Below are 20,295 nucleotides of genomic sequence, written 5' to 3' on the forward strand. Positions count from 1 at the left end.
ACTGTGAGTACCAAAACCTGTCCCCCCTGAGCCCCCACAGCGCCGCCTGCAGAGGGAATCCCGAGGCTTCCCCTGACCGCGACTCTCTGAAACCTAAGTCCCGACGCCTGGAAAAGACCCTGCACCCGCAGCCCCCAGGACCTGAAGGACTGGACTTTAACTGCAGAAGTGACCCCCAGGAGTCCCTCTCCCTTGCCCAAGTGGAGGTTTCCCCGAGGAAGCCCCCCCTTGCCTGCCTGCAGCGCTGAAGAGATCCCTTGATCTCTCATTGACTTCCATTGCGAACCCGACGCTTGTTCTAACACTGCACCCGGCCGCCCCCGCGCCGCTGAGGGTGAAATTTCTGTGTGGGCTTGTGTCCCCCCCGGTGCCCTACAAAACCCCCCTGGTCTGCCCTCCGAAGACGCGGGTACTTACCTGCTGGCAGACTGGAACCGGGGCACCCCCTTCTCTCCATTGAAGCCTATGCGTTTTGGGCACCACTTTGAACTCTGCACCTGACCGGCCCTGAGCTGCTGGTGTGGTAACTTTGGGGTTGCTCTGAACCCCCAACGGTGGGCTACCTTGGACCAAGAACTGAACCCTGTAAGTGTCTTACTTACCTGGTAAAACTAACAAAAACTTACCTCCCCAGGAACTGTGAAAATTGCACTGTGTCCACTTTTAAAATAGCTATTTGTGAATAACTTGAAAAGTATACATGCAATTGAAATGATTCAAAGTTCCTAATGTACTTACCTGCAATACCTTTCAAACAAGATATTACATGTTAAATTTGAACCTGTGGTTCTTAAAATAAACTAAGAAAAGATATTTTTCTATACAAAACTGTAGGAAGTTGGCTCTGTATGTGCTATTTCAAAGTAAGGAATAGCATGCACAGAGTCCAAGGGTTCCCCTTAGAGGTAAAATAGTGGTAAAAATAGATAATACTAATGCTCTATTTTGTGGTAGTGTGGTCGAGCAGTAGGCTTATCCAAGGAGTAGTGTTAAGCATTTGTTGTACATACACATAGACAATAAATGAGGTACACACACTCAGAGACAAATCCAGCCAATAGGTTTTTTTATAGAAAAATATCTTTTCTTAGTTTATTTTAAGAACCACAGGTTCAAATTCTACATGTAATATCTCATTCGAAAGGTATTGCAGGTAAGTACTTTAGGAACTTCAAATCATCAAAATTGCATGTATACTTTTCAAGTTATTGACAAATAGCTGTTTTAAAAGTGGACACTTAGTGCAATTTTCACAGTTCCTGGGGGAGGTAAGTTTTTGTTAGTTTTACCAGGTAAGTAAGACACTTACAGGGTTCAGTTCTTGGTCCAAGGTAGCCCACCGTTGGGGGTTCAGAGCAACCCCAAAGTCACCACACCAGCAGCTCAGGGCCGGTCAGGTGCAGAGTTCAAAGTGGTGCCCAAAACACATAGGCTAGCATGGAGAGAAGGGGGTGCCCCGGTTCCGGTCTGCTTGCAGGTAAGTGCCCGCGTCTTCGGAGGGCAGACCAGGGGGGTTTTGTAGGGCACCGGGGGGGACACAAGTCCACACAGAAATTTCACCCTCAGCGGCGCGGGGGCGGCCGGGTGCAGTGTAGAAACAAGCGTCGGGTTCGCAATGTTAGTCTATGAGAGATCTCGGGATCTCTTCAGCGCTGCAGGCAGGCAAGGGGGGGATTCCTCGGGGAAACCTCCACTTGGGCAAGGGAGAGGGACTCCTGGGGGTCACTTCTCCAGTGAAAGTCCGGTCCTTCAGGTCCTGGGGGCTGCGGGTGCAGGGTCTCTTCCAGGCGTCGGGACTTTTAGGTTCAAAGAGTCGCGGTCAGGGGAAGCCTCGGGATTCCCTCTGCAGGCGGCGCTGTGGGGGCTCAGGGGGGACAGGTTTTGGTACTCACAGTATCAGAGTAGTCCTGGGGTCCCTCCTGAGGTGTTGGATCGCCACCAGCCGAGTCGGGGTCGCCGGGTGCAGTGTTGCAAGTCTCACGCCTTTTGCGGGGAGCTTGCAGGGTTCTTTAAAGCTGCTGGAAACAAAGTTGCAGCTTTTCTTGGAGCAGGTCCGCTGTCCTCGGGAGTTTCTTGTCTTTTCGAAGCAGGGGCAGTCCTCAGAGGATGTCGAGGTCGCTGGTCCCTTTGGAAGGCGTCGCTGGAGCAGGATCTTTGGAAGGCAGGAGACAGGCCGGTGAGTTTCTGGAGCCAAGGCAGTTGTCGTCTTCTGGTCTTCCTCTGCAGGGGTTTTCAGCTAGGCAGTCCTTCTTCTTGTTGTTGCAGGAATCTCCTTTTCTAGGGTTCAGGGTAGCCCTTAAATACTAAATTTAAGGGCGTGTTTAGGTCTGGGGGGTTAGTAGCCAATGGCTACTAGCCCTGAGGGTGGGTACACCCTCTTTGTGCCTCCTCCCAAGGGGAGGGGGTCACAATCCTAACCCTATTGGGGGAATCCTCCATCTGCAAGATGGAGGATTTCTAAAAGTTAGAGTCACTTCAGCTCAGGACACCTTAGGGGCTGTCCTGACTGGCCAGTGACTCCTCCTTGTTGCTTTCTTTGTTCCCTCCAGCCTTGCCGCCAAAAGTGGGGGCCGTGGCCGGAGGGGGCGGGCAACTCCACTAAGCTGGAGTGCCCTGCTGGGCTGTGACAAAGGGGTGAGCCTTTGAGGCTCACCGCCAGGTGTCACCGCTCCTGCCTGGGGGAGGTGTTAGCATCTCCACCCAGTGCAGGCTTTGTTACTGGCCTCAGAGTGACAAAGGCACTCTCCCCATGGGGCCAGCAACATGTCTCTGGTGTGGCAGGCTGCTGGAACTAGTCAGCCTACACAGATAGTCGGTTAAGTTTCAGGGGGCACCTCTAAGGTGCCCTCTGTGGTGTATTTTACAATAAAATGTACACTGGCATCAGTGTGCATTTATTGTGCTGAGAAGTTTGATACCAAACTTCCCAGTTTTCAGTGTAGCCATTATGGTGCTGTGGAGTTCGTGTAAAACAGACTCCCAGACCATATACTCTTATGGCTACCCTGCACTTACAATGTCTAAGGTTTTGCTTAGACACTGTAGGGGCACAGTGCTCATGCACTGGTACCCTCACCTATGGTATAGTGCACCCTGCCTTAGGGCTGTAAGGCCTGCTAGAGGGGTGTCTTACCTATACTGCATAGGCAGTGAGAGGCTGGCATGGCACCCTGAGGGGAGTGCCATGTCGACTTACTCATTTTGTTCTCACCAGCACACACAGGCTTGTAAGCAGTGTGCCTGTGCTGAGTGAGGGGTCTCTAGGGTGGCATAATACATGCTACAGCCCTTAGAGACCTTCCCTGGCATCAGGGCCCTTGGTACCAGAGGTACCAGTTACAAGGGACTTATCTGGATGCCAGGGTGTGCCAATTGTGGAAACAATGGTACATTTTAGGTGAAAGAACACTGGTGCTGGGGCCTGGTTAGCAGGGTCCCAGCACACTTCTCAGTCAAGTCAGCATCAGTATCAGGCAAAAAGTGGGGGGTAACTGCAACAGGGAGCCATTTCTTTACAAAAACCTATTGGCTGGATTTGTCTCTGAGTGTGTGTACCTCATTTATTGTCTATGTGTATGTACAACAAATGCTTAACACTACTCCTTGGATAAGCCTACTGCTCGACCACACTACCACAAAATAGAGCATTAGTATTATCTCTTTTTACCACTATTTTACCTCTAAGGGGAACCCTTGGACTCTGTGCATGCTATTCCTTACTTTGAAATAGCACATACAGAGCCAACTTCCTACATTGGTGGATCAGCGGTGGGGTACAAGACTTTGCATTTGCTGGACTACTCAGCCAATACCTGATCACACGACAAATTCCAAAAATTGTCATTAGAAATTGATTTTTGCAATTTGAACTATTTTTCTAAATTCTTAAAAGTCCTGCTAGGGCCTTGTGTTAGTCCCTGTTAGCATTTTCTTTTAGAGTTTAAAAGTTTGGTAAAAGTTTGAATTAGATTCTAGAACTAGTTTTAGTTTCTTAAAAAGTATTCCAACTTTTAGAAGCATAATGTCTAATACAGATGTGAATGTGGTGGAACTCGACACCACACCTTACCTCCATCTACAGATGAGAGAGCTAAGGTCACTCTGTAAACTAAAGAAAATAGCAATGGGCTCCAGACCTTCCAAACTACAGCTCCAGGAGCTGTTGGCAGAGTTTGAAAGAGCCAACCCCTCTGAGGATGGCAACACAGAGAATGATGATAGTGACTTGGAGGGTGATTCCCCCCCACCAGTCCTATCTAGGGAGAACAGGGCTTCTCAAGCCCTGACTCCACAAATAATAGTCAGAGATGCTGGTTCCCTCACAGGAGGGACCAACAACTCTGAAATCACTGAGGATAACTCCAGTGAAGAGGACATCCAGTTAGCCAGGATGGCCAAAAGATTGGCTTTGGAAAGACAGATCCTAGCCATAGAAAGGGAAAGACAAGAGATGGGCCTAGGACCCATCAATGGTGGCAGCAACATAACTAGGGTCAGAGATTCTCCTGACATGTTGAAAATCCCCAAAGGGATTGTAACTAAATATGAAGATGGTGATGACATCACCAAATGGTTCACAGCTTTTGAGAGGGCTTGTGAAACCAGAAAAGTGAACAAATCTCACTGGGGTGCTCTCCTTTGGGAAATGTTCACAGGAAAGTGTAGGGATAGACTCCTCACACTCTCTAAAAAAGATGCAGAATCTTATGACCTCATGAAGGGTACCCTGATTGAGGGCTTTGGATTATCCACTGAGGAGTATAGGATTAGATTCAGGGGGGCTCAAAAATCCTCGAGCCAGACCTGGGTTGACTTTGTAGACTACTCAGTAAAAACACTAGATGGTTGGATTCAAGGAAATGGTGTAAATGATTATGATGGGCTGTACAATTTATTTGTGAAAGAACACCTATTAAGTAATTGTTTCAATGATAAACTGCATCAACATCTGGTGGACCTAGGACCAATTTCTCCCCAAGAATTGGGAAAGAATGCGGACCATTGGGTCAAGACTAGGGTGTCCAAAACTTCCACAGGGGGTGACCAAAAGAAAGGGGTCACAAAACCTCCCCAGGGGAAAGGTGGTGAGACAGCCAAAAATAAAAATAGTAAAGAGTCTTCTACAGGCCCCCAAAAACCTGCACAGGAGGGTGCGCCCAGAGCCTCTTCACAAAACAATCATGGGTATAAGGGTAAAAACTTTGATCCCAAAAAGGCCTGGTGTCGAAACTGTAGTCAGTCTGGACACCAAACTGAAGACAAGGCCTGTCCCAAGAAAGATACCACTTCTAACTCCCATCCAGCTAAAACTGGAATGGCCAGTCTCCAAGTGGGATCAACAGTGTGCCCAGAGCAAATCAGGTGTCACACTGAAGCTACATTAGTCTCTGAGGGTGGGGTGGATTTAGCCACACTGGCTGCCTGGCCCCCTAACATGCAAAAATACAGGAGCAGCTCTTAATTAATGGGACAAGTGTAGAGGGCCTGAGGGATATAGGTGCCAGTGTCACTATGGTGACAGAGAAACTGGTTTCCCCTGGCCAATACCTGACTGGACAAACTTATCCAGTCACCAACGCTGACAATCGAACTAAAGTACATCCCATGGCTATGGTAACTTTAGAGTGGGGAGGGGTCAATGGCCTGAAACAGGTGGTGGTCTCCTCAAATATCCCAGTAGACTGTTTGCTTGGAAATGACCTGGAGTCCTCAGCATGGGCTGAGGTAGAACTGAAAACCCATGCAGCCATGCTGGGTATCCCTGAACTGGTGTGTGTCAAGACTAGGGCACAGTGCAAGGCACAGGGTGAAAAAGTAGAGCTGGAGTCTGGAAAAATGGCCCAGCCTACCAAGAGAAAAGGAAAGTCAGCTGGGAAACCAGCTGCAACACAACACCAAAAAGAGAACCTCTCTTCTCAGGAAGAAGTTCTGCCCTCTGAGGGAACTGAGCCTATGGAGCTGGAACCTTATCAGGTTGAGCTCTTGGGCCCAGGGGGACCCTCAAGGGAAGAGTTGTGTAAGGGACAAGAAACCTGTCCCTCTCTTGAAGGCCTTAGGCAGCAAGCTGCTGAAGAGTCCAAAGGCAAGAAAAATGGAACACATAGGGTCTATTGGGAAGATGGACTCCTGTACACTGAGGCAAGAGATCCCAAACCTGGTGCCACTAGGAGAGTGGTAGTGCCTCAGGGTTTCAGAGAGTTTATTCTGACCTTAGCCCATGATATTCCCCTTGATGGGCATTTGGGACAAACCAAGACGTGGGAGAGGTTAGTCAACCACTTCTACTGGCCCAATATGTCCCAGAAGGTTAAGGAGTTTTGCCTCTCCTGCCCCACCTGTCAATCCAGTGGTAAGACAGGTGGGCATCCAAAGGCCCCCCTCATTCCACTTCCAGTGGTGGGGGTCCCCTTTGAAAGAGTGGGTGTGGACATAGTTGGTCCACTAGAACCTCCCACAGCCTCAGGAAATATGTACATCCTAGTAGTAGTGGATCATGCTACTAGGTATCCTGAAGCTATTCCCCTTAGGTCGACTACTGCCCCTGCAGTAGCCAAGGCCCTCATTGGTATCTTTACCAGAGTGGGTTTCCCTAAGGAGGTGGTGTCTGACAGAGGTACCAACTTCATGTCAGCATACCTAAAACACATGTGGAATGAGTGTGGAGTGACTTACAAATTCACTACACCATATCATCCACAAACTAATGGCCTTGTTGAGAGATTCAACAAGACATTAAAGGGCATGATCATGGGGCTCCCAGAAAAACTCAAAAGGAGATGGGATGTTGTAGGAAGTTGGCTCTGTATGTGCTATTTCAAAGTAAGGAATAGCATGCACAGAGTCCAAGGGTTCCCCTTAGAGGTAAAATAGTGGTAAAAATAGATAATACTAATGCTCTATTTTGTGGTAGTGTGGTCGAGCAGTAGGCTTATCCAAGGAGTAGTGTTAAGCATTTGTTGTACATACACATAGACAATAAATGAGGTACACACACTCAGAGACAAATCCAGCCGATAGGTTTTGTATGGAAAAATATCTTTTCTTAGTTTATTTTAAGAACCACAGGTTCAAATTTAACATGTAATATCTTGTTTGAAAGGTATTGCAGGTAAGTACATTAGGAACTTTGAATCATTTCAATTGCATGTATACTTTTCAAGTTATTCACAAATAGCTATTTTAAAAGTGGACACAGTGCAATTTTCACAGTTCCTGGGGGAGGTAAGTTTTTGTTAGTTTTACCAGGTAAGTAAGACACTTACAGGGTTCACTTCTTGGTCCAAGGTAGCCCACCGTTGGGGGTTCAGAGCAACCCCAAAGTTACCACACCAGCAGCTCAGGGTCGGTCAGGTGCAGAGTTCAAAGTGGTGCCCAAAACGCATAGGCTCCAATGGAGAGAAGGGGGTGCCCCGGTTCCGGTCTGCTTGCAGGTAAGTACCCGCGTCTTCGGAGGGCAGACCAGGTGGGTTTTGTAGGGCACCGGGGGGGACACAAGCCCACACAGAAATTTCACCCTCAGCGGCGCGGGGGCGGCCGGGTGCAGTGTTAGAACAAGCGTCGGGTTCGCAATGGAAGTGAATGAGAGATCTAGGGATCTCTTTAGCGCTGCAGGCAGGCAAGGGGGGGCTTCCTCGGGGAAACCTCCACTTGGGCAAGGGAGAGGGACTCCTGGGGGTCACTTCTGCAGTGAAAGTCCGGTCCTTCAGGTCCTGGGGGCTGCGGGTGCAGGGTCTTTTCCAGGTGTCGGGACTTAGGTTTCAGAGAGTCGCGGTCAGGGGAAGCCTCGGGATTCCCTCTGCAGGCGGCGCTGTGGGGGCTCAGGGGGGACAGGTTTTGGTACTCACAGTCGTAGAGTAGTCCGGGGGTCCTCCCTGAGGTGTTGGTTCTCCACCAGCCGAGTCGGGGTCGCCGGGTGCAGTGTTGCAAGTCTCACGCTTCTTGCGGGGAGATTGCAGGGTTCTTTAAAGCTGCTTCTTGAAACAAAGTTGCAGTCTTTTTGGAGCAGGTCCGCTGTCCTCAGGAGTTTCTTGTCGTCGTCGAAGCAGGGCAGTCCTCGGAGGATGCAGAGGTCGCTGGTCCCTTTGGAAGGAGTCGCTGGAGCAGAGTTCTTTGGAAGGCAGGAGACAGGCCGGTGAGTTTCTGGAGCCAAGGCAGTTGTTGTCTTCTGGTCTTCCTCTGCAGGGGTTTTCAGCTAGGCAGTCCTTCTTCTTGTTGTTGCAGGAATCTAATTTTCTAGGGTTCAGGGTAGCCCTTAAATACTAAATTTAAGGGCGTGTTTAGGTCTGGGGGGTTAGTAGCCAATGGCTACTAGCCCTGAGGGTGGGTACACCCTCTTTGTGCCTCCTCCCAAGGGGAGGGGGTCACATCCCTAATCCTATTGGGGGAATCCTCCATCTGCAAGATGGAGGATTTCTAAAAGTTAGTCACCTCAGCTCAGGACACCTTAGGGGCTGTCCTGACTGGCCAGTGACTCCTCCTTGTTGCTTTCTTTGTTCCCTCCAGCCTTGCCGCCAAAAGTGGGGGCCGTGGCCGGAGGGGGCGGGCAACTCCACTAAGCTGGAGTGCCCTGCTGGGCTGTGACAAAGGGGTGAGCCTTTGAGGCTCACCGCCAGGTGTTACAGCTCCTGCCTGGGGGAGGTGTTAGCATCTCCACCCAGTGCAGGCTTTGTTACTGGCCTCAGAGTGACAAAGGCACTCTCCCCATGGGGCCAGCAACATGTCTCTAGTGTGGCAGGCTGCTGGAACTAGTCAGCCTACACAGACAGTCGGTTAAGTTTCAGGGGGCACCTCTAAGGTGCCCTCTGGGGTGTATTTTGCAATAAAATGTACACTGGCATCAGTGTGCATTTATTGTGCTGAGAAGTTTGATACCAAACTTCCCAGTTTTCAGTGTAGCCATTATGGTGCTGTGGAGTTCGTGTTTGACAAACTCCCAGACCATATACTCTTATGGCTACCCTGCACTTACAATGTCTAAGGTTTTGTTTAGACACTGTAGGGGTACCATGCTCATGCACTGGTACCCTCACCTATGGTATAGTGCACCCTGCCTTAGGGCTGTAAGGCCTGCTAGAGGGGTGACTGACCTATACTTGCATAGGCAGTGAGAGGCTGGCATGGCACCCTGAGGGGAGTGCCATGTCGACTTACTCGTTTTGTTCTCACTAGCACACACAAGCTGGCAAGCAGTGTGTCTGTGCTGAGTGAGAGGTCTCCAGGGTGGCATAGGACATGCTGCAGCCCTTAGAGACCTTCCTTGGCATCAGGGTCCTTGGTACTAGAAGTACCAGTTACAAGGGACTTATCTGGATGCCAGGGTCTGCCAATTGTGGATACAAAAGTACAGGTTAGGGAAAGAACACTGGTGCTGGGGCCTGGTTAGCAGGCCTCAGCACACTTTCAATTGTAAACATAGCATCAGCAAAGGCAAAAAGTCAGGGGGCAACCATGCCAAGGAGGCATTTCCTTACAGATGTCCTCCTGCCATGTCTGCTTTTCGTTTACAGAGACGTGCCTCAGAAGGGAGTAGGATTCTCACCCTTTGAACTTCTGTTTGGCCACCCTGTAAGGGGACCACTTGCTCTTGTTAAAGAAGGCTGGGAGAGACCTCTTCATGAGCCCAAACAAGACATAGTGGACTATGTACTTGGCCTTCGCTCAAGGATGGCAGAGTACATGGAAAAGGCAAGTAAAAACCTTGAGGCCAGCCAACAACTCCAGAAGTTGTGGTATGACCAAAAGGCTGCACTGGTTGAATTTCAACCAGGGCAGAAAGTCTGGGTTCTGGAGCCTGTGGCTCCCAGGGCACTTCAGGACAAATGGAGTGGCCCTTACCCAGTACTAGAGAGGAAGAGTCAGGTCACCTACCTGGTGGACCTGGGCACAAGCAGGAGCCCCAAGAGGGTGATCCATGTGAACCGCCTTAAGCTCTTCCATGACAGGGCTGATGTAAATCTGTTGATGGTAACAGATGAGGACCAGGAAGCTGAGAGTGAACCTCTCCCTGATCTGATCTCTCATCAGACCCTAAAGATGGCTCAGTTGATGGAGTGATCTACTCAGACACCCTCTCTAGCCAACAGCAGTCTGACTGCAGGAAGGTCCTGCAGCAGTTTGCTGAACTCTTTTCCCTAACCCCTGGTCAGACACACCTGTGTACCCATGATGTGGACACAGGAGACAGCATGCCTCTCAAAAACAAAATCTTTAGACAGTCTGACCATGTTAAGGAAAGCATCAAGATGGAAGTCCACAAGATGCTGGAATTGGGAGTAATTGAGTACTCTGACAGCCCCTGGGCTAGCCCAGTGGTCTTAATCCCCAAACCTCACACCAAAGAAGGAAAGAGAGAGATGAGGTTTTGTGTGGACTACAGAGGTCTCAACTCTGTCACCAAGACAGATGCTCATCCCATTCCTAGAGCTGATGAGCTAATAGACAAATTAGGGGCTGCCAAATTCTTAAGTACCTTTGACTTAACAGCAGGGTACTGGCAAATCAAAATGGCCCCTGGAGCAAAAGAAAAGACAGTATTCTCCACACCTGATGGGCATTATCCGTTCACTGTTATGCCCTTTGGTTTAAAGAACGCCCCTGCCACCTTCCAAAGGTTGGTGAATCAAGTCCTTGCTGGGCTGGAATCCTTTAGTGCAGCTTATCTTGATGATATTGCTGTCTTCAGCTCCACCTGGCAGGATCACCTGGTCCACCTGAAGAAGGTTTTGAAGGCTCTGCAATCTGCAGGCCTCTCTATCAAGGCATCCAAATGCCAGATAGGGCAGGGAACTGTGGTTTACTTGGGACACCTTGTAGGTGGAGGCCAAGTTCAGCCAATCCAGCCTAAGATCCAGACTATTCTGGACTGGGCAGCTCCAAAAACCCAGACTCAAGTCAGGGCATTCCTTGGCTTGACTGGGTACTACAGGAGGTTTGTGAAGGGATATGGATCCATTGTAACAGCTCTCACAGAACTCACCTCCAAGAAAATGCCCAAGAAAGTAAACTGGACTGTAGAATGCCAACAGGCCTTTGACACCCTGAAACAAGCTATGTGCACAGCACCAGTTCTAAAAGCTCCAGATTACTCCAAGCAGTTCATTGTGCAAACAGATGCCTCTGAACATGGGATAGGGGCAGTTTTGTCCCAAACAAATGATGATGGCCTTGACCAGCCTGTTGCTTTCATTAGCAGGAGGTTACTCCCCAGGGAGCAGCGTTGGAGTGCCATTGAGAGGGAGGCCTTTGCTGTGGTTTGGTCCCTGAAGAAGCTGAGACCATACCTCTTTGGTACTCACTTCCTAGTTCAGACTGACCACAGACCTCTCAGATGGCTGATGCAAATGAAAGGTGAAAATCCAAAACTGTTGAGGTGGTCCATCTCCCTACAGGGAATGGACTTTGTAGTGGAACACAGACCTGGGACTGCCCATGCCAATGCAGATGGCCTTTCCAGGTTCTTCCACTTAGAAAATGAAGACTCTCTTGGGAAAGGTTAGTCTCATCCTCTTTCGTTTGGGGGGGGGGGGGGGGGGGGGGGGGTTGGGTTGTGTAAGGAAATGCCTCCTTGGCATGGTTGCCCCCTGACTTTTTGCCTTTGCTGATGCTATGTTTTGAATTGAAAGTGTGCTGAGGCCTGCTAACCAGGCCCCAGCACCAGTGTTCTTTCCCTAACCTGTACTTTTGATTCCACAATTGGCACACCCTGGCATCCAGATAAGTCCCTTGTAACTGGTACCTCTGGTACCAAGGGCCCTGATGCCAGGGAAGGTCTCTAAGGGCTGCAGCAGGTATTATGCCACCCTAGAGACCCCTCACCCAGCACAGACACACTGCTTACCAGCTTGTGTGTGCTAGTGAGAACAAAAGGAGTAAGTTGACATGGCACTCCCCTCAGGGTGCCATGCCAGCCTCTCACTGCCTATGCGGTATAGGTAAGACACCCCTCTAGCAGGCCTTACAGCCCTAAGGCAGGGTGCACTATACCATAGGTGAGGGTACCAGTGCATGAACACTGTGCCCCTACAGTGTCTAAGCAAAACCTTAGACCTTGTAAGTGCAGGGTAGCCATAAGAGTATATGGTCTGGGAGTCTGTTTTACACGAACTCCACAGCACCATAATGGCTACACTGAAAACTGGGAAGTTTGGTATCAAACTTCTCAGCACAATAAATGCACACTGATGCCAGTGTACATTTTATTGCAAAATACACCACAGAGGGCACCTTAGAGGTGCCCCCTGAAACTTAACCGACTATCTGTGTAGGCTGACTGGTTCCAGCAGCCTACCACACTAGAGACATGTTGCTGGCCCCATGGGGAGAGTGCCTTTGTCACTCTGAGCCCAGTAACGAAGCCTGCACTGGGTGGAGATGCTAACACCTCCCCCAGGCAGGAGCTGTAACACCTGGCGGTGAGCCTCAAAGGCTCACCCCTTTGTCACAGCACCGCAGGACACTCCAGCTAGTGGAGTTGCCCGCCCCCTCCGGCCCCGGCCCCCACTTTTGGCGGCAAGGCCAGAGAAAATAATGAGAATAACAAGGAGGAGTCACTGGCCAGTCAGGACAGCCCCTAAGGTGTCCTGAGCTGAGGTGACTCTAACTTTTAGAAATCCTCCATCTTGCAGATGGAGGATTCCCCCAATAGGATTAGGGATGTGACCCCCTCCCCTTGGGAGGAGGCACAAAGAGGGTGTACTCACCCTCCGGGCTAGTAGCCATTGGCTACTAACCCCCCAGACCTAAAAACGCCCTTAAATTTAGTATTTAAGGGCTTCCCTGAACCTAAGATTTTAGATTCCTGAAACAACAAGAAGGACTGCCAGCTGAAAACCCCTGCAGAGGAAGACCAGAAGACAACAACTGCCTTGGCTCCAGAAACTCACCGGCCTGTCTCCTGCCTTCCAAAGAACTCTGCTCCAGCGACGCCTTCCAAAGGGACCAGCGACCTCTGAATCCTCTGAGGACTGCCCTGCTTCGACGACGACAAGAAACTTCCGAGGACAGCGGACCTGCTCCAAAAAGACTGCAACTTTATCCAAAGGAGCAGCTTTAAAGAACCCTGCAATCTCCCCGCAAGAAGCGTGAGACTTGCAACACTGCACCCGGCGACCCCGACTCGGCTGGTGGAGAACCAACACCTCAGGGAGGACCCCCAGACTACTCTACGACTGTGAGTACCAAAACCTGTCCCCCCTGAGCCCCCACAGCGCCGCCTGCAGAGGGAATCCCGAGGCTTCCCCTGACCGCGACTCTCTGAAACCTAAGTCCCGACGCCTGGAAAAGACCCTGCACCCGCAGCCCCCAGGACCTGAAGGACTGGACTTTCACTGCAGAAGTGACCCCCAGGAGTCCCTCTCCCTTGCCCAAGTGGAGGTTTCCCCGAGGAAGCCCCCCCTTGCCTGACTGCAGCGCTGAAGAGATCCCTTGATCTCTCATTGACTTCCATTGCGAACCCGACGCTTGTTCTAACACTGCACCCGGCCGCCCCGCGCCGCTGAGGGTGAAATTTCTGTGTGGGCTTGTGTCCCCCCCGGTGCCCTACAAAACCCCCCTGGTCTGCCCTCCGAAGACGCGGGTACTTACCTGCTGGCAGACTGGAACCGGGGCACCCCCTTCTCTCCATTGAAGCCTATGGGTTTTGGGCACCACTTTGAACTCTGCACCTGACCGGCCCTGAGCTGCTGGTGTGGTAACTTTGGGGTTGCTCTGAACCCCCAACGGTGGGCTACCTTGGACCAAGAACTGAACCCTGTAAGTGTCTTACTTACCTGGTAAAACTAACAAAAACTTACCTCCCCCAGGAACTGTGAAAATTGCACTGTGTCCACTTTTAAAATAGCTATTTGTGAATAACTTGAAAAGTATACATGCAATTGAAATGATTCAAAGTTCCTAATGTACTTACCTGCAATACCTTTCAAACAAGATATTACATGTTAAATTTGAACCTGTGGTTCTTAAAATAAACTAAGAAAATATATTTTTCTATACAAAACCTATTGGCTGGATTTGTCTCTGAGTGTGTGTACCTCATTTATTGTCTAGGTGTATGTACAACAAATGCTTAACACTACTCCTTGGATAAGCCTACTGCTCGACCACACTACCACAAAATAGAGCATTAGTATTATCTCTTTTTACCACTATTTTACCTCTAAGGGGAACCCTTGAACTCTGTGCATGCTATTCCTTACTTTGAAATAGCACATACAGAGCCAACTTCCTACACTTGGTTTTAGTGGCACAGTGAGACTGTGCCCATGTCTGGGGATACATGTGGAGATGCACTCAAGTGTAGATTTTTTTGTGTACTTTTTTTTTTTTTTTGTATACTTCTTCATAAAAACTGGTGTTTAAGAAGTTCTGCCGCACCTTGGATCAATACCCTGGTATCTTAAGTCAGGCATTTCCGGGGAGGACTATGCTGGTGTTAATCCCTCTAGCCTCAATTTACAGTGTATGCAGAGCATGTGTATCTACAGCTGCGCATGCTACGAACAGAAAATGTTACCTACTTTATAACCATATGTTTGTAGCATGTAGTGCTGTAGAGTCACATACACCCATTCTCCTCTTTAGAAGCCAGCTATGATCAGAAGTTTCTCTTTTTCACTACTTTTACTATGTACCTCATACTTTCACGACAGAGCTCCCCACTTAGACTGCACATCCTGTGAGTAGAAAACCATCTAAAATGGTGGTGTGCTGTTGATTCAAACTTCTTCGAAGAAAATCAAGTTTCTAATGTCCCAAAACTAGATGTCCGCAATATGCAGAGCATGTGAATCTACACCACTCCCTGCTCTGAATAGATGATTAAAGGTTAAGTAATGTTATGTGTGTATGTATATGTTCGGTGGGATTTGTAGCTGCAGGTACACACGATTTGCATACGTAGTGTTGGGCTTGCAGTTTTGTATTTACTTGTGTGTTTGTATATTTCACTTATCTGAATGTTTTGGCTTTAAATACTCTGAAGAGTATTAAGTTATGAATTTAAATGTAACATGGCATTTATGTTTTATTTTCCAGCAAGAGGTGTAACACATTTGTTTCCTGTGCAAGTAAAGACATTTCATTCGGTGTATAGTGGTAAAGATGTCGTTGCTCAAGCTCGAACTGGGACAGGGAAAACCTTCTCTTTTGCTATTCCTTTGATCGAAAAACTTCAAGGAGTTGACCAAGATCGGAAGAGAGGCAGAGCCCCCAAGGTGATTGTCTAGGAATACAAATAAGAAGTTTGCTTCATTCTCTTTGGAAATTGTATTTTTGTATTTGAAAGTACCTACCATTTTATGATCCCTCATTACTTTGAGAGAGATGGAGTTATATATGTTACAAATGTAAATTGAAAGTGAAACCGACTAACCAGGGTTACAAATCTGCTTGGGTTTGGTAGATTTCCCCAGGTGGCAACTGACCCGAGTCTGAAAAGTGTAGCCATTCAGCATCGAAGTAGGATGATATGTGGACTTAGCCCAACTCTGCTATCCTGATTTATACAAGGAAATGCACTGTAAATGTCAAAACTATGCCTAAATCACCAGATGTTTCCACTTTCCCTAAGGAATATCTTCAGTATCTGAGCGTGGGTTCTACCAGCAACCAGAAAAAAGTACCAGTCCTCAAAATGTTTGCCAACTAGAAGCCCACAGGAGTCTAGGGTGATGACACTTGAGTGGATCCCAGCAGATTATTTTACTTAGACTACCTAACAGATGTCAAATTAGGGGTTAGCAGCAGAATTGACAACTAACGTATGACATAGAAAGGCTGTCTGGGTAAGAAAAACTGATATGTTCAATGCATAGCATAGCACTCTGTACTCCTCCAGGTGTCTAGGTTCTAGAATTGTCTGTGGTTGGCAGGTTTCCGAGGTGATAACCAACCAGTGCCTAAGTACCGCAGTTGTCCACACCCCAGGAATCAGTTACATTCAAGCTAAATTATAGATGTTTCCATGGAGGGTTTCAAGACCATTCGTTTCCTGTGTGAAAAATGCCCCCTCATAAATCGTGATGATTTGCAGTACCCACAAATAACCACTAGATAAACCACTACCCTTGCGTTCTGGAGTAGTGTGCTACTCGCCATAAAGGGATTCAAAACCTTGCAGGGGTAGTAACCGCTATATAAATCCAATCACAAATACTTTTTTTAATTTATTTTTTATTGAGTAAAATGATAGAATACTGGGATTTATGACTTTTGTTCTCCATAGGTTCCACAAATTTCCCTCACAGAAAGCGTCAAAGTTTGACATTTCCACAGCATTCTGGGTAAAAGAAAGAGGCATCCACTCAGTCCACACCACTGGAATGTCTGTGTGTCTAGACATTTCTGTGCTTAACCAGCACATGGTATGGTAGTGCAAAGTATATAAATGTATGTTCGCTGTTACAGGTAGGTTACTTGTTGCTTTTATTTTGGTGAAATCATTTAAAGATAATTTATTCCCTTTCTGCAATTAGACATTCTTTGACTGTTTTAAATTCACCTGGGATTATTGTTTAAGTGCCAGACCGTTTGACTTTTAAGAATGCTTTGTTTTATTGCAGGTGCTTGTTCTTACTCCAACAAGGGAGCTGGCCATTCAGGTGTCTAGAGACTTTAAAGACATTACTAAAAAACTCACAATTGATTGTTTCTATGGTGGAACAGCATATCGTGCACAATGTAAGTACTCTTTATTCAATTAGGCTATTTCTCAATGTAAGTACTCTTTATTCAATTAGGCTATTTCCACTCACTCATTTAATTATACCAGAGATTATATGAATTAGAAACGCTGAGTACTGCTACATGATATTAGTTTCCCTCTCAACTGGTAAATATACAGTACAGAGCAAAATTACTTTTGCTGTAAGGTGGAGATGCAGAATAGAATGACTAGCACACCCCTCCTAATCTTGTGCTTTGGTAAGAGTGTGGGTTTATTGAGTAGGCGGTGTAGGAAGTGTTTTAGTGTCTTGCTTTGTCACTTGGTCAGTACTCTTATAACAGTGCTCTGATCTTTGTGCTGTGCTCAAGTTTGGAGCTGAGTGTAAGGAAATGCCTCCTTGGCATGGTTACCCCCTGACTTTTTGCCTTTGCTGATGCTATGTTTTGAATTGAAAGTGTGCTGAGGCCTGCTAACCAGGCCCCAGCACCAGTGTTCTTTCCCTAACCTGTACTTTTGTTATACACAATTGGCACACCCTGGCATCCAGGTAAGTCCCTTGTAACTGGTACCCCTGGTACCAAGGGCCCTGATGCCAGGGAAGGTCTCTAAGGGCTGCAGCATAGCTTATGCCACCCTGGGGACCCCTCACTCAGCACAGACACACTGCTTGCCAGCTTGTGTGTGCTGGTGAGAACAAAACGAGTAAGTCGACATGGCACTCCCCTCAGGGTACCATGCCAACCTCACACTGCCTATGCAGTATAGATAAGTCACCCCTCTAGCCGGCCTTACAGCCCTAAGGCAGGGTGCACTATACCATAGGTGAGGGCACCAGTGCATGAGCACTGTGCCCCTACAGTGTCTAAGCAAAACCTTAGACATTGTAAGTGCAGGGTAGCCATAAGAGTATATGGTCTGGGAGTCTGTCAAACACGAACTCCACAGCACCATAATGGCTACACTGAAAACTGGGAAGTTTGCTATCAAACTTCTCAGCACAATAAATGCACACTGATGCCAGTGTACATTTTATTGTAAACTACACCCCAGAGGGCACCTTAGAGGTGCCCCCTGAAACCTTAACCAACTACCTGTGTAGGCTGACTGGTTTTAGCAGCCTGCCACACTCGAGACATGTTGCTGGCCCCAATGGGAGAGTGCCTTTGTCACTCTGAAGCCAGTAACAAAGCCTGCACTGGGTGGAGATGCTAACACCTCCCCCAGACAGGAGCTGTAACACCTGGCGGTGAGCCTCAAAGGCTCACCCCCTTTGTTCCAGCACCGCAGGGCACTCCAGCTAGTGGAGTTGCCCGCCCCCTCCGGCCACGGACCCACTTTTGGCGGCAAGGCCGGAGGAAATAATGAGAATTACAAGGATGAGTCACTGGCCAGTCAGGACAGCCCCTAAGGTGTCCTGAGCTGAAGTGACTCTAACTTTTAGAAATCCTCCATCTTGCAGATGGAGGATTCCCCCAATAGGGATAGGATTGTGACCCCCTCCCCTTGGGAGGAGGCACAAAGAGGGTGTACCCACCCTCAGGGCTAGTAGCCATTGGCTACTAACCCCCCAGACCTAAACACGCCCTTAAATTTAGTATTTAAGGGCTTCCCTGAACCTAAAGATTTAGATTCCTGCAACTTACCGAAGAAGAGGACTGCTGAGCTGAAAACCCCTGCAGAAGAAGAAAGAAGACACCAACTGCTTTGGCCCCAGTCCTACCGGCCTGTCTCCTGCCTTCTAAAGAAACCTGCTCCAGCTACGCTTTCCCCAGGACCAGCGACCTCTGAATCCTCAGAGGACTGCCCTGCTTCAAGAAAGACTAGAAACTCCTGAGGACAGCGGCCCTGTTCCAAAAAGACTGCAACTTTGTTACAGAGGAGCAGATTTAAAGACCCCTGCAGTCCCCGCAAGAAGCGTGAGACTTGCAACACTGCACCCGGCGACCCTGACTCGACTGGTGGAGAACCAACACCTCAGGGAGGACCCTCCGGTGACTCCAAGACCGTGAGTGTAAGGAAATGCCTCCTTGGCATGGTTGCCCCCTGACTTTTTGCCTTTGCTGATGCTATGTTTACAATTGAAAGTGTGCTGAGGCCTGCTAACCAGGCCCCAGCACCAGTGTTCTTTCCCTAACCTGTACTTTTGTATCCACAATTGGCAGACCCTGGCATCCAGATAAGTCCCTTGTAACTGGTACCTCTAGTACCAAGGGCCCTGATGCCAAGGAAGGTCTCTAAGGGCTGCAGCATGTCTTATGCCACCCTGGAGACCTCTCACTCAGCACAGACACACTGCTTACAAGCCTGTGTGTGCTAGTGAGAACAAAATGAGTAAGTCGACATGGCACTCCCCTCAGGGTGCCATGCCAGCCTCTCACTGCCTATGCAGTATAGGTAAGACACCCCTCTAGCAGGCCTTACAGCCCTAAGGCAGGGTGCACTATACCATAGGTGAGGGTACCAGTGCATGAGCATGGTACCCCTACAGTGTCTAAACAAAACCTTAGACATTGTAAGTGCAGGGTAGCCATAAGAGTATATGGTCTGGGAGTCTGTCAAACACGAACTCCACAGCACCATAATGGCTACACTGAAAACTGGGAAGTTTGGTATCAAACTTCTCAGCACAATAAATGCACACTGATGCCAGTGTACATTTTATTGTAAAATACACCACAGAGGGCACCTTAGAGGTGCCCCCTGAAACTTAACCGACTGTCTGTGTAGGCTGACTAGTTCCAGCAGCCTGCCACACCAGAGACATGTTGCTGGCCCCATGGGGAGAGTGCCTTTGTCACTCTGAGGCCAGTAACAAAGCCTGCACTGGGTGGAGATGCTAACACCTCCCCCAGGCAGGAGCTGTGACACCTGGCGGTGAGCCTCAAAGGCTCACCCCTTTGTCACAGCCCAGCAGGGCACTCCAGCTTAGTGGAGTTGCCCGCCCCCTCCGGCCACGGCCCCCACTTTTGGCGGCAAGGCTGGAGGGAACAAAGAAAGCAACAAGGAGGAGTCACTGGCCAGTCAGGACAGCCCCTAAGGTGTCCTGAGCTGAGGTGACTCTGACTTTTAGAAATCCTCCATCTTGCAGATGGAGGATTCCCCCAATAGGGTTAGGATTGTGACCCCCTCCCCTTGGGAGGAGGCACAAAGAGGGTGTACCCACCCTCAGGGCTAGTAGCCATTGGCTACTAACCCCCCAGACCTAAACACGCCCTTAAATTTAGTATTTAAGGGCTACCCTGAACCCTAGAAAATGAGATTCCTGCAACTACAAGAAGAAGGACTGCCTAGCTGAAAAACCCCTGCAGAGGAAGACCAGAAGACGACAACTGCCTTGGCTCCAGAAACTCACCGGCCTGTCTCCTGCCTTCCAAAGATCCTGCTCCAGCGACGCCTTCCAAAGGGACCAGCGACCTCGACATCCTCTGAGGACTGCCCCTGCTTCGAAAAGACAAGAAACTCCCGAGGACAGCGGACCTGCTCCAAGAAAAGCTGCAACTTTGTTTCCAGCAGCTTTAAAGAACCCTGCAAGCTCCCCGCAAGAAGCGTGAGACTTGCAACACTGCACCCGGCGACCCCGACTCGGCTGGTGGCGATCCAACACCTCAGGAGGGACCCCAGGACTACTCTAAGGC

General features: G+C 49.0%; 1 protein-coding gene across 2 annotated transcripts in view; it reads left to right on the forward strand.

Annotated features, from left to right (window-relative positions):
• The window catches only part of LOC138300753 (nucleolar RNA helicase 2-like), a 338,402-nt gene that overhangs the window by 62,419 nt on the left and 255,688 nt on the right, over positions 1 to 20,295 (forward strand). For both annotated transcript variants that reach the window (XM_069240509.1, XM_069240510.1), the window contains exons 5-6: positions 15,031 to 15,209; positions 16,557 to 16,674. In XM_069240509.1, coding sequence (XP_069096610.1) covers positions 15,031 to 15,209; positions 16,557 to 16,674 — 297 coding nt within the window. The remainder of the gene's footprint in view (positions 1 to 15,030; positions 15,210 to 16,556; positions 16,675 to 20,295) is intronic.

The sequence above is a fragment of the Pleurodeles waltl genome, chromosome 6 (genome assembly GCF_031143425.1).
Source record: "Pleurodeles waltl isolate 20211129_DDA chromosome 6, aPleWal1.hap1.20221129, whole genome shotgun sequence".
NCBI lineage: Eukaryota > Metazoa > Chordata > Amphibia > Caudata > Salamandridae > Pleurodeles > Pleurodeles waltl.